The 14,355-nt window shown below is 42.3% G+C and overlaps 1 protein-coding gene across 1 annotated transcript in view; it reads left to right on the top strand.

The window, feature by feature from the left end:
- Nucleotides 1-14,355, top strand: part of LOC111869069 (dual 3',5'-cyclic-AMP and -GMP phosphodiesterase 11A) — a gene marked incomplete at its 3' end in the record, with an annotated part of 191,462 nt that overhangs the window by 154,668 nt on the left and 22,439 nt on the right. The window contains 1 exon segment of the mRNA XM_033753272.1: nucleotides 8,481-8,633. Within this exon segment, the coding sequence (XP_033609163.1) occupies nucleotides 8,481-8,633 (153 nt within the window).

Below are 14,355 nucleotides of genomic sequence, written 5' to 3'. Positions count from 1 at the left end.
CCATAAATTCATATCTAGTAAGCCTTAATATTATAATTTAAACATCAAAATCAAGTTTCCAAAATCCTGGGCACAACAACGTAATCCTCTTATCGAAGATTACGCCAAGGTATTTTACAGGATTGACAAAGGGGGTATTCTGCCCATTCAATGTAAGATGTGTCTGAAGGGGCCTAACTATATGAGAAAAGTAGATTGCCTCAGTTTTATCTTAATTGATTTTTATGTTCCAGCGCTCACACCACGTCTCAGTAGCTCTGAGACCTCGCTGCAGCTTTCTGAGAACATAACCCTTTTTGCTGGGTGTCGCATATATACAGGTGTCGTCAGCAAAGAGACTTATATAGACATCAGGTGTTTGGGGCGTATCGTTTTTATATAGACTGTACAGTGTGGGGGAGAGAACAGAACCTTGTGGCACTCCTGCTTGTATATCCCTTGGTGTAGACATTTCACCTTCGAATGAAACTCTGAATTTTCTCTGAGAAAGGAAAGAGCTAATAAGCTTGATTAGACTTATCGAAAAGTGTAATGTAGATAAGTTATATAGCAAGCCAGTGTGCCATGTTTTATCAAAGGCTTTATCAATATCCAAGAATACAGCAGCTGTAGACATGTTATTGTTGAAATTTAAGGTTACGTGGTCCGTAAGCTTCATACATTGAAGTGTCGTGCTGTGACGGGCACGGAAACCAAACCCGGCAGGCATTAATCAGGCCTTTTTCTTCAATGTGCCTTTGAACTATTTTCAAAATAACTTTTTCGAATAGCTTACCTGTTGTAGACAAGAGGCTAATCGGGCGTAAATTTTGAGGAAATTTTGGGTCCTTACTTGGTTTCAGTAACTTTATAACTTTTACTTCCATCCAAGACTTTGGAAAATGGGACAGCCGAAGGCAGTGAATAAATAAATGGGTCAGATGTACCAGTTGTCTTCTTGGAAGATGCCTAATGCATTCATTTGGAATACCATCAAGTCCACAAGCCTTTCGCAATTTTAATGTATTTCTTAATTTATGTATGTCACAAGGTTGTACTCTCCCCACTGGAGTGCCTTCTACAGATGCAAGCATAGCTTGGACTGTAGTCTCTACCTGTCGCACATGGCTTTCGTCACATAGGTCATTAGGTGTGAACTGGTTTTCTAAACAATCCGCTATCACGTTTGCTTTCTCATCAGGGTGATTTGTTATTCCTAAAGGTCCATGAACAGCAGTTGGTGCCTTTGGTCGATCCCTTTTCATAAGCGATTTCGCAATAGGCCATAGAACTTGAGGTGTGACCTCACAGTTCCCTATTTTTGTTTCCCACCCTTCTAGTGCCTTTCTGCGGGTCATTCGTCTGATGGTTTTGGCGAACCAGTTGAGTGCCGTTTTACATGCTGGATCCCGAGTTACTTACCACAGTTTCCTTAACATCTGCTTATGTTTCAGCAAATTTTCCAGACCAAGTATGTCCTTATTAAGATCCGAGAGTGTAATTTTTCTTGTCGATAGCCTATACGCCGAAACTATGGAGGCAGTAAAGTCGCGGGCCGTTCTGTCGGCTTTTCCCTCCGAGTTATTTGGATTCTAGGTGAAAATAATTCAGCGGCCAAGCTTTGAAACCGCTTCCAATTTATGAATTTGTCAGGTGGCTCCGAAAGATTATAGTTCTAAAATAATCTAGCCGCCTGCACACGGGTTTGAATTCGTTGCTCTAAACCGTCCCTGTTTTAACTACTGGGAAAGGACCGCACAGAAAACACCGTTTCTCTGCTGCTGTACCATTGTTGCGTTCATGCCTGTTGGGGTTCCCACGTGATCGCTTCTCAGGCAGTCTATTGGCACTCTGGTGGCTGTCTTGCGAAGTCTGTCACATTTGTTTCGCAGTCGTTGCCTAGCAACGGGTCTATACATCACAATATTAAAGATTTCTATAGGTAGATGTTATTGATTTAATGTTCCGGTTTCTATTAGAACCCAGTCTCAGTACTGCTAAAATAACCGACGTGATCCCGATAATAATATTTGCAGTGAAACTCAATGCAGAGAGCTAGATAAAGACTTGCAATTTTCAGGAATTTATGAGCCTAGGTTACGATGACACTAAATCGCATTTGCTTTCAGAATGAAAGCCGTCATCCAGCAAGTTTTGTTGCCCAAATGGAAAAAGACAGAGGCAGAGGACTGCAGTAGAACGTGACGCGGAATAAAGTTGTCCGTGTGCTCGGATTTGTATATCAGAACGAACGTGGCTACTGGAACTTGGGATTATTATCCGTGGCTTAACAAGGGCCATTGTTTATGCGGGTTACGAAATGTTATATTCTTCGTTCACGACAGACGCCAGAGGCGCAATTAAATCCGTTTACTGACAAAGCATGTGGTATAAACTTAGTTTATATCAACCATTTTAACTTAAATTAACAGAATAGAAAGTAAAATACAATGCGCTAGATATATGACTGCATGAAGTAAAGGTTTCAGTAAAGTTATGGAAATGTTCCAAGAAAGTCGTTATTTTGATTGTTAACATTGTCATAAGTAACACTTACACTTACATTGTAGCGTGAAAACCCGTTGCCGGGCAACTGTCGCGGAACAGCGCCCGTTGCTAGGGATGACGCAACCCGTTTCTGGATAATAGCTCAGTAAACCCATTTCAGCGGCAACGGACACGAACGCAAGAACTAGAATAACGGTGTTTTCTATGTTGTTCGCGCCGAGTTGTACACTTGGCGAAAGGACAAATATATTCATAAGAGACAAACCCATCTTCTCGTCAGAGATTATGTTACATGAGGACTATTAGCGAAGAGTGCAGTTGAAGAAAGGTCTCTGGTCGTGGATCTCAAGGAGTTTGTCGCCAAGACGAACGAATTGGCGCTAAACCGCCAGTCGTAAAGTAACCATGACTGAATGAGTTCAGTGGAATTTTAGCCAGCAGGTAATGGCGTGACCACAGAGACTGAAGAATCTCCATTATTGATCCGTTACCAAGAAACGATTAGTGAAACCAGTCTGAGAAAACTTAGCGTGTGCTGTAGTGATTTATAAAGCGTGTACATCAGCGATAACTTTGCAGTTGCTTGTACTTCCGAGTCGTGTGTATAAATTACAAACAGATCCACCAGAACATACCCCGTCTGCAGTGACACTCCATGTTACATGACAAAGTGTGACTGTACGTGATGCTCACGCGGGCGTAAACGTCGTCTTGCGCGGAGAGTAATGGGAGCAAAACTGCAAAATTCGATGCTTCTCAATTTGTATTGTTAAGCAGATATTGTTATGTTGGTTCTGAAGCTCTCACAGCGATGACTGCAAACCGTGCGGTCTCGTAGAGCGTGAAATTGTGAACTTGTTCTTAGTTAGCCCGACGTCTCGGAGGAACGTATCTCCATCTTAGGGGTCGAAGAACAAACATACGTCGGGTTTCCTCCGAAATGTGGGGCTGTCTCAAAACTACACAGCGATACAACCCGGAAGGGCGTATTCTTAAAATATGATCAGTGTAATGAAATTAAGGAGCACGAGATTGGCAATGAATGCAGCACACACTGAGAAATTGAGATATGCAGGCAAAGTTCTGGTTAGGTGAAGTGAAGGAAGGAGACAGTAGGGAGACATGCTTAAGATAGGCGATGATGTCAGAATCGAAATTACAAAAAGTAGTGTGATTGGACATATCTGGCTTTGGGTAGGGAACAGTGGCAAACGTTTTTACGTTTATTATTTTGCTTTCCGTGAACAGAAATTGCGTCTAGATATATTGTTAACTTTGAAATTATAGAAGATATTTCCATTTTTCGGCCATCATCGGGTGAACTATTTCCCCTACATTCGCCAATGTATAAATGTGGGTGCATTTTGTATCGATGGCTATTTACTGTTAGTGGAATGCCTTTATATTCATAATACCGTATTTACGCATGTATAGGCCGCGTGCGTGTATAGGCCGCAGCACAATTTTCAGACAGAAATTATGGAAAAAATAATTTTCTTGGAATATTATTTCAGGAGTAGAAATTATTCCGAAATTTGGCAACGTTTTACATTCCTAAGTTCGCAACTAGCGAAAATAATTCGAATATAAGCCGCACCCCAGTTTTCCTCTTGAATTTTTGGCAAAAAATGTGCGGCCTATACATGCGTAAATACGGTATATTTTCGCATTATCTCGATTTGAAGTATCACTTGCAGTCTTGTTTTCCGGCAATAATGCAGCGGTATGAATATGGAGTACAAAGAACACAAATCAACACAAAGTACAAGCAACCAAGGGAGCGGTACGCCCAAAGGGGCGCAGAGCGGCTGCAATATAAATGATAGGAAGAACAGACATCATATATCACAAGAATTAATAATAATAACGATGTGCTTTGAGAGCACTACTGACAAAGTGCACAGTGCTGCCGTGTGTTGCCTGAACATGGTTCTGTATGGCCGAAACATGTAGCGCATAAGCATAGCATGTATAAATATTTTAAGGAAATTTTAAACTTTTAACGAACATTTTAGTGACTTCAATGTTTATTAGTGTCGCCTGATTCTGTATTGATATTGTTGCGTTTTAGACGGAAGAAGACTACAAGGGGGCTTTATATTCGTCTTAATTAAAATATTGAAATATCAGATTTTGTGGTTATGATATTTCTTATTACTTAAAACGACTTGATTGTAGTCGACGAATATAACTAACTAAACTAACTTCATGGAGCTGAGCTCTTCTTGAGAAGTGGCAACTTGTGCAGATACTCAAGAGCTTCCCAATATTTTATGGAACCCGAAGGTTCATTACCATGTTCCCAAGAGCCTTCCACCGGTCCCTGTCCTGAGTCAGATCAATCCAATCCATAGAACCCCACAAGACCCATTTTAACATTATCCTCCAACTTACGCTTTGTTTTCCTAATGGTCTCTTTCTTTCTGGCTTCCTCACCAATATCCTACATGCATTCATCTCCTCCCCCATTCGTGTTACATAGCCTGCCCATCTCACCCTCTTGACTTGATCATTCTGATTATACTTGGCGGAGAGTACAAGTTATGAAGCTCCGCATTATGTAGTTTCCTCCAACCTGGTGTCACTTCATCCCTCTTCGGTCCAAATATTCTCCTCAACGCGCTGTTCTCAAACACCCTCACTCTATTTTTGTCCCTTAATGTCAGAGACCAAGTTTCACACACATACAGAACCACAGGCAAAATTATAGTTTTGTATATTCTAATTTTTATGTTTTCGGACAGCTGACGAGAAGACAAAAGGTTCTGGACTGAATGGTAGCAAGTATTATCCGAGTTAAATCTCCTCTTACTTTCCTCCTGAATCAGGTTTTATTTTGTTACAGTCGTGCACAAATATGTGAACTGTGCCATATTTTCAGAACAGCTGTTACCTATCTTTATGTCATGATTTTGCCCTGCATTCCGGTGACGAGACACAAAACATCTACAAAATCGTTGAATTGTTTGCGGTGCAGTTTTGTGTCGCGTTGCACTGCACGATGATGTCGGGTTTTATACCGTAGTTCTTTCAGATGTTGTCTTACCACGTATATTAGTGAGCGCTGGACGTTGTCGTATTTCTTATTTGTTCGGATGCTTTAATTACGGTCGGTGGATATAAAATGTTAAAATGGATGTCATATACATTTGTCGTGTTGTATGCAATGTAAGCTGACGCCGTGTTTTATCTTCGTTAGCCTTTATGGTAGTTCTTGTGTGTGTGACGTTATGTTGGTGTGACGGATGTGGGAGGGAGCTGTCAGCTTCTAACTTGTGATGTTATTCTAATATTTGTATAGAGGTAAAATGTAAAGCTATCCCTGTAACAGGCCGTGGATGCCCATAGGTTTGTGAGACGTCGAGGCTCCCACATTATATTGACAGTCGACTCACAGATGGCGTGAGGCTGTTAGTTTTACGTGCCGGCCGCTCTTTACCCCAAAAAAGATTCCTCGTACTCCTTTCTATTAGAGGCTGAGTCGAATCCGGTGTCACAGTACGGCTGGAAGGATTAGGTCAAATGAAATATCCACTGACCTCATCTGGAATCGAACCCGCTACCTTCCGGTTTGTAGCATGGTTCCTCAACCAACTGTTCTATCGCTTACAAACCCCCACCATATACCGATATAGATATAGAATATGAAGAATTTGTTAATTTCGAACAAAGCAAAATAAAGCAAAGTAACAACGCTGAAGCCTAACTAAGCATGCTTACAACTTTCGGCCTGCAGTAACATACGAACACTTCATTCATAACACACAAAAGAAATCAACGTTAGCAACGCAATTTGTTACCGCGCACGCTATACTGTTCAAGTGACGCATCGAGGCGTTATGGTGAACTCCCATCAGACGTCACTACACTCGTCCATCAAAGGTCAGCTCGCTCTTGCATTTACATTTCGTACGCAAATATAGCGGGAAAACCAAACGATAATGTATTTTAAAGGGAAAGAGTATGTGCAGTAAGATATAACAGTCAGAAAGAAACGGGAAAGTGAATAACTGTCAACCAGCGCTCAGGAGAGTTGCCTAGTATTACGATTGCTGAAATTGTGACCATAAGGTCTGGTGGTAGTTACCCGAGTGATGGGTCTTTTTTTCCCCCTTGTGCACTACTCCCCCAGTGGGCCTAGGCCTACCTCCATGAACTTCTCCGTTCACTTCGGTTTTTCTAGATCTTACACATTTTGTAGGACTCCTTGGGCGGGTGATCAGCTCGTCGCAAGGCCTCTACCTGTACACAAACACAGAAAAACGCACACACACAAACTAAACATCCATGCCCTGAGTGGGATTCGAACCCACGATCCCGGTTTCCAAGCGAGCGAAGACAGTACATGCCTTAGACCGCTCCGCTACCGTGACCGGCCGTGATTGGGGTTGAGGTAACCTTTTTATAAATCTTCTACCCTCCCTACGCATTGTGTCGTGTTTAAACATTTGGTCTCATCCCTTACCGCCCGTCTCAGATGCTGCTGTCTCTGCGCAGTAACAAACGACTGTGATAAGCGTGAGCAGTCTTTTTGTAGAGCTTCATTTGTTTCTGCCGACGTGGTATATGCTGCGTGATCTCCCTTTATGGTTATTGCTCTGTTATGGAAGAGACTTAGCACGGGTCTCATTACTTGTATATGACTTCGAACTGCTCCCACACACGTAATTTCCCTTAGTTCATTATGAATAACCGAAGCAAATGCTGTAAAGTAATCCGCAAATAATAGGCGTCTTTCTATTATATTATGTTACACGGGTCTTACATAAAAATTGTGATGCCATTAAAGCACGGTTTGTTCATGGTCTCTCTTTTGTAAAGGAATTCCGACCTGAACTTACTCCAGAAACAGGTGTTACAATTAATCATTCTTACTGTAAATTTATATAAAACTTGTATGACGCACATTTCAAATTAGTTCCTCTGTAATTTTCACAGTTGTGCCCATTACCGCTCTTAACAAGAGCATGTTATGGTATCTGTGCCCAGCTTCATTACCGCTCTTAAAGAGAGCATGTTATGGTGGCTGTGCCCATCTTCATTACCGCTCTAAAAAAGAGCATGTTATGATAGCCGTGCCCTTCATTAACGCTCTGAAGAAGAGCATGTTGTAGTAGCTGTGCCCAGCTTCATTACCGCTCTTAAAGAGAGCATGTTATGGTAGCTGTGCCCAGCTTCATTACCGCTCTAAAAAAGAGCATGTTATGGTAGCTGTGCCCTTCATTAACGCTCTGAAGAAGAGCATGTTGTAGTAGCTGTCCCCAGCTTCTCCGAAACATGTCCGCTCTCTCAGCATATACACAGCGTGAGAGAGTCCGACGTAAGCAAGCGGGTATGAGTTCCAATTCCGCAAGAGGAGACTCATACTCGGAATGTATAAAAACAGGACGATGGATAATGTCCAGAAACACACATCACAAACTTTTTATCTCATATTAAGCTGAACTGGTTTCTTTCCGTCTCGAGACACGGAAAACATGACTTTCCATGTTCGTGTACAGCATTCCGTTGCAAGGAAGGTAAAATTTTCCATGCTGTTAAGACGTATGGTGGAGCGGATATTTAGACCCACGTAATTTTAACCTTGGCACTAGATGGAGGTGAATGGTTGGTTTCACACTCCTGCCGCTTTACCCCGGTACCTATTGGATAAGATGATGTGTGAAGCCCAGAACCGGCCTGGACCACGTAGAGAGGAGAAAATCTTGCCCCTAACAGGATTCAAAGTCTGACCCCTCGGCCGTCCAGCCTGTAGCCAATCGCTAAATCGACTGAGTGATAGCAGCTTATAGAATGATAACCGGTAGGAACTGGTGCGATCCGGGTTCTTGATTCGATGTACAAAGTGTTTGGCTTCATCCGGAAATATTTTCATGATTTGTGCTTATTAATTAGCCGCCTCCTAGGAGTGAGTCACCTAGTACCTCTCCTTTCCTGTACCCAAGACACCTTCTTCAGGTTAGATCTGCTCATGGGACGCCTCTTGTTGGCAGGTATTCGATGTGCACAGCGGGGTGAGCAAGTTCCTGCTGCCGGGAGGAGTCGGAGGCCCTGCGGACAACGAGGTGCAGGTGCCCTGGGGAGTGGGGGTTCTGGGGCACGTGGCTGAGACCGGGGAGGCAGTTAACCTTCAGATCGCCTGTGAGGTGAGAGTGCATATTTTGATTTATATATAAGTAATGTGACATGTCAACTTACTGCCAGGCAACGGTTCCATAAACACCCCACGATGCACGCACTCAGCAATGAACAAGAAGTTTGTGCAACCCACTTCTATGCAAGGACGTCACATTCCAAAAGTACTAGCTTTCACGTGAATTGTTTTCTGTGTTGTCCGTGCGGCGCCTATATAACGCAGGCCTGTTTGCGCTGGCAAGGGCCAGCAGTATATACAAAAACAAACTGTCAAAAAGTAATAAATATCTGATCATAAGGCTCACATTGGGCTCGACACCAAAAATTGACCGTCAGTCGCAATGTGACTCTGACTTTGACTTGCTTACGAAATTTACACTTGGCGAAAGCTAAGCATATTCATGAGAGACAAACCCAACAGAGAGGATATTATATAAGGACCATTAACGCAAGAGTTCAGTTGGAAAAAAATCTTCGGTCATGAGCCTCAAGGGGCCTGGGGCAAAGATGAACTGATTGGCGGTAAACCGGGAGTCGTAAAGTAACTTTGACTTTGACTTTGATTTTGACTTAAATTAATGGAGAGTCCAGCAGGGCGCAGCAGTTGAGAGTACAAGAACGAAAATGGGGAGTGAGTACAGAGGAGTACAGAGTGTTTGAAAACGAAATAAGAAGAAGACTTCATAGTGTTTTGAAGTGCTAATTTCTGTGCTGAGATTGCTGCCAGGAGACGACTAGTGAAGACAGAGAAACCTACTGCGTGTGCAACGGTGAACTGGAAAATGTGAAAATAAGCAATAGCGCTGTATTGCCTGTATTTAAATGTGATTAAGAGAACTTGTAACCAAGGTGCTAATAAACCCAATCATTGGAACTAGAATCCATCAATTATTTACGACACATACAACGATACACGTGGCAATATGTTACGAAATGTAGGTTGGACTTACAACGTGAACTGCACAGCTACAGGTTGCCAAGACAGACCGGGACAAGTTGTCTTCACTTTTCTCTGTGTGTGAAGCAGTGCCTACATGTTGCCATGGTTTTCGGTCTGGTCAATATATGAGCCATAATATTTCTTGACAGAAATTAGGAAACTTTTGCGAATAATTTATACATATATTTTTTTAATTTCTTTGGGTGGTGTGAGACTGAGTCCACTTGGTGCTGCGACCACTTCTGGCCTATTGTACCAGCCTCGGATGATAGATGATGGTGATTGTGGAGCAATTGGTGGAATGAGAATTGGCAGAGGAAACCGAAGTACTCGGAGAAAACCTGCCCCAGTGACACTTTGTCCACCGCAAATCCCACATGACGTGACCTGGGCTCGAACACTGGCCGCCGCGGTGGGAAGCCGGCGACTATGGCGCGGCCTTTTGCATAATATAACTAACTCTGTGGTAAATAATAATTATTGAGAAGCTGATACTCGCTCAGCTGATCAAAATATTCCATCCATATACGAAACCCGAAGGTTAATTACAATGTTCACAGAACCCCACTACTGAGCCCCATCTTGAGCCAGCTGAATGCGGTCCACAACCTCACATATTTACTGACGTGAATCATGACGGGAGGTCAAGTGTTCGTGACTGCGTTCCGGACATCCGTTAACCTTTGTTGGGGATGTGTGCCGGATCCATGAGTGTATCCACCACAGATGAAGAATGAGCACGGAATAAACTATATCTGAAATGAGGGTCAGTTAAGAGTGGGAAAAGCGGCAGGAGTATGACTTTGGGCCGAGTGAAATATTCTGTTCTCACGGAATCAGGGAACTTGTAGACTCGTGGAACCACATGCATTAAAATGCATGGATGTGATTAAAACGACCAGTTTTGAGATCGCTTCTTAAACAATTGTAATAAAATTGCATTTAAGGTTTCCACCGAGAAGATGGAGGTGACATATTCCTCCGAAACACTAGTATCCACAGACACTATGTAACAACTTAGAAGTGTGACAATCCAAACCTGCTACAGTTCTCCGTGGACGCTGTGGTCCTCTTTGGCTATCTCGGAAGGGTGAATTGTTTATTTGTGAGACCAGTTTATTAGCATGTTATGACTTGCTTTTCGTATCTGGACAGAAAGCAACTGCCTTGTTTTTGTTTACATGCAGTTGGGAAAATCGGAAGGGGACAAGGTCACCACGGGAGGCAAGTCTGTAGTTTTCCAAAGATGTGAATTTTGTTTTGTTGACATGTGTAGCTGTCATAAAGTGTCTTCGGAAGGGTGTAGCTGGACCCTGAACTAAAGAAAATAACCGCTTTCACATGTGGGGTTCAGAGTTCTGTATGTTGGGGACTGTTTTATTCTCAAAGTTCGTTATGTGAGTGGCTTGTGCCGATTGCATAATGAATTTGGCTAGTTAAATCAACAAACAGAAAATGAATTCTTGTCTGGGAGAGAGACCGTCAATTCAAATCCTTCTTGGGGGATGAAGCGATGCTCCCGCAGGAGGAGTCTTCAAAAGCTTGGCGTTTTGAATTGATCGGAGTCAGACGTCACTGGGTTGCGCTCCTGTGTTTCTCTAAATTCATCAGTCCTTTACTTTGAATCTTTAAAATTTGATAATAGAAAAGGGTCATATTACTCCGTGCTTACAAATTAAGTTATAATTGTTTCGCTTCTGAATAATTAAACAGTTTATGGACAGTGGAAGTTGTGTTATTGATTTCGAGCAGTGGACTGGCTTCAGATATGCAGTTTCCGGTTGCCTCAGTTACACGAGCCTGATTGGAGTCAAGTGATCTACCGAAGCTGGCACATAAGTACAGAGAAAGAACTGAGGACAGTAACAGAAGAAACATTGAGTATTTTTACACCCGTCGACACAACAGTTTCTTATAAAAATATAAATGTAGATTATTTACACTAGAATCTTGAAGCCTTAAAACACGACATGTTTCGACCCTTATTGGGTCATTATCAGGTAATTTTTTTACTTAGGTGCTGAGCTTGTTTTTAATATGGATTCATATTTTGAATATGATTTTATAACCTGTAATATTATGCTTGGTAACGAAAATTAGAAGATCACAAAATAAAGCTGCTGTCTGTACTTATGTTTGTATAATTTACGTGCATTTTCTTCTGATTAAAATTTATTGTATATATATATTAGATATTCAGTTAATTTTAATCATATATATCCAGCCCAGTGAACAGAAATTGGAACCTCTTGCCACTACAGCATGTTCATTATCAACGTAACTTCAGAGTAAATTTTACGTTTCGTAACGCTGTTTACCCCGCCAAGCCCGCCTGTTGCAAAGCAGAGTGGGGAGTGCTCCTCCTGTTTCCGTGATTTGCAACGGTTTCTACACGTGTTCCCTGTTCAGGAGGAAAGAAAGTCGAGTACCAGGACAATGCTGTCAGCGACCCTTCAGAGAGAAACCTTTCAAAGTATAACAAAGTGATATGAAGACTCAATGCGATTCTGTTACACGCGTGTAGCGGAAACTTTGTTCAATGCCTGGAAGTAAAGAAACGTTACACAAAAGTGATCATTTCTAGAAGAGAAACAGACTTATAAGTCACAGTGGGGAAACAAAGGAACATGTCATTCTCAGTATGGAAAGGAACATACCACTTGCAGCATGGAAAAAAGACACAAAACGCTCAGTGATATTGTAACATGACGGCTGAAAAGTCCTTCGTTGCCAGGCAGCGGTAACGCTAAACACTATTCCACGGCAACAAATTAAGACGCAACAATAGAAGAACTGTTGGAAACGTTGTCTCCAACTTGGCCACCCTGTTCCTGGGACATATAAATACGGGGGCATATCCCTCCAGGATGGGGGAGGCTCGAATCTGAGATTATTAAAATGGAATCATGAGCCCTGCGGTACTCGAACCTGAGAATGACTGCATTGGCGAGGACCAGCAGTAATTGCAAACGATACCCCCATCCTCTCGTCAGAGATGATATTACATAAGGACTATAAGCGAAAATGTTCAGTTTGGTTTTAAGGGGTTCTCACCAAGACGAACTGATTGGCCGTAAACCGCCGGTAGTAAAGTAGCTCTGACTCTGAGTTAGTAAGATATGATCGTGAGTCTCGCAGGACTCGGAACCAAGAATGATTGCGCTGGCGAGGACCGGCAACAACTGTAAACGACAGACCCATCCTCTTGTCAGAGAGGGCACCCTACGTCAATTACGTAACTCTGTTACAGTAATAAAAATTAGGTGTTGGTCCCCAGATGGGGGCCTGACACCAAGACAGACTGGCTGACTTACCGTTGGTCGTAACATAACATTGACTTCGAAGCCAGCGGGTTGACAGTCATGGCTCGGACGTTTTAAGTCGTGAATAAGTTGTGGGACGTGCGGAGGCCGTTAAGGACATGTCGCTTTTCCGCCTAAATTTATGTATACTTAATACGAGTATGAAGCAATTTACTTTACTAATCGTGAAGAACCTGATGTCCCGTCGTTAGTGGCAATGAAGCATACAGCAAACTGGATTTTAAAGCGGTGTACTTCGTAGATAGTCCGACGTTTCGGAAGACTATATCACTCCCATCTTCAGGAACGAACCGAAAGAAGAGGAAGAAAATAGCAGAAGCATTCAACAACCTTAGCTGGATGCGGTAGGCTCCTCGAAAACGTCGTGTTCTCTTGAACTTTCACGGCGTTACAACCCGTAAGACCGCACTGTTACAAATTATTTAGGTTATCAACTCATAATTTTCTTCATTCTGCTATTATCGCCCCCTGTTCTTGTTCCTGAACTTTCCCTGCGCAGTTTCTTGGCTTACAATCTTAAAATTATCTCCATTCATTTGATTTGGATTCTGAAATAAATTAAATTTAGATTTCTTCTCTCAAGATCCAGATATCAAACCCGATTTGTTGTTGTTGATTTGGTTGTAACAAAGAATCAGTCAGTTAGGACATTTCAATTATTTCACAATATTGTAATCTCTTGTTTGTCCCCACGCAGCTTCGAAATTGAGGGATTGTCCGTCATTGACTGTTCGTGCAATAGAACTTTAAAATCAGAGTATTTTGAAACATTTATCTTACGTATGTTACATAATATCACAACCGTTCCGTCTCAGCGTCTTTCAATCTACTGGAAGAGATACGCTGAATAATTAGTGTCAGCTTGGTAGTCTATCTCAGGTATGTTTCCAGGTCATTATCTAAGACTTTCACGTATTCTCGCATGTAGATACATAAAGGCCCGTGTGTGTGTACATGTTTACTTGCTGTAGTGTGTTTGACAACATTTACAGAGGACGCATACCTAGGGGAATGCGTTGACATAATGCAATACTGCTGGTATTATCCGTCGTTTTTTATACACCTAAATTCTTTTGACGTAAAGGAGAGGGAGGTAGGAACGGGACATTAATGTAAATAGCACAAGCGAACAAGGAAAGAGACTGGAAAGCGCAATGCAGAAGAGAAGGTAGGAGACACAGGCAGGGAAAAAAACATTAGACTTCTTATTGAAATTTCAGTGGACATTGCAGTAATTCCAGCAAAACTATGATGATGATCATCATCATCAGTAATCTGTCAGACGACAGGTCAACAGTCTCTTCCAAAACAATTCCTCCATTAATTGCGATCTAGAGCTTTCTCCTTCAAATGACAGTATCCTCTTCTGTCCCAAAGGTCATCCAGCATCTTCTTACGTCTTCTTCCTCGTCTTCTTGTCACTTCTATCCGCCCCTGTATCTTTCCTTCAATAACTTCTTTTAGAAGGCA

The sequence above is a fragment of the Cryptotermes secundus genome, unplaced genomic scaffold, assembly GCF_002891405.2.
Source record: "Cryptotermes secundus unplaced genomic scaffold, Csec_1.0 scaffold378, whole genome shotgun sequence".
In the NCBI taxonomy this organism is placed as follows: Eukaryota; Metazoa; Arthropoda; class Insecta; order Blattodea; family Kalotermitidae; genus Cryptotermes; species Cryptotermes secundus.
The sequence above is the reverse complement of the archived record's forward strand: the minus strand, read 5'-3'. Positions and strand labels throughout refer to the sequence as shown.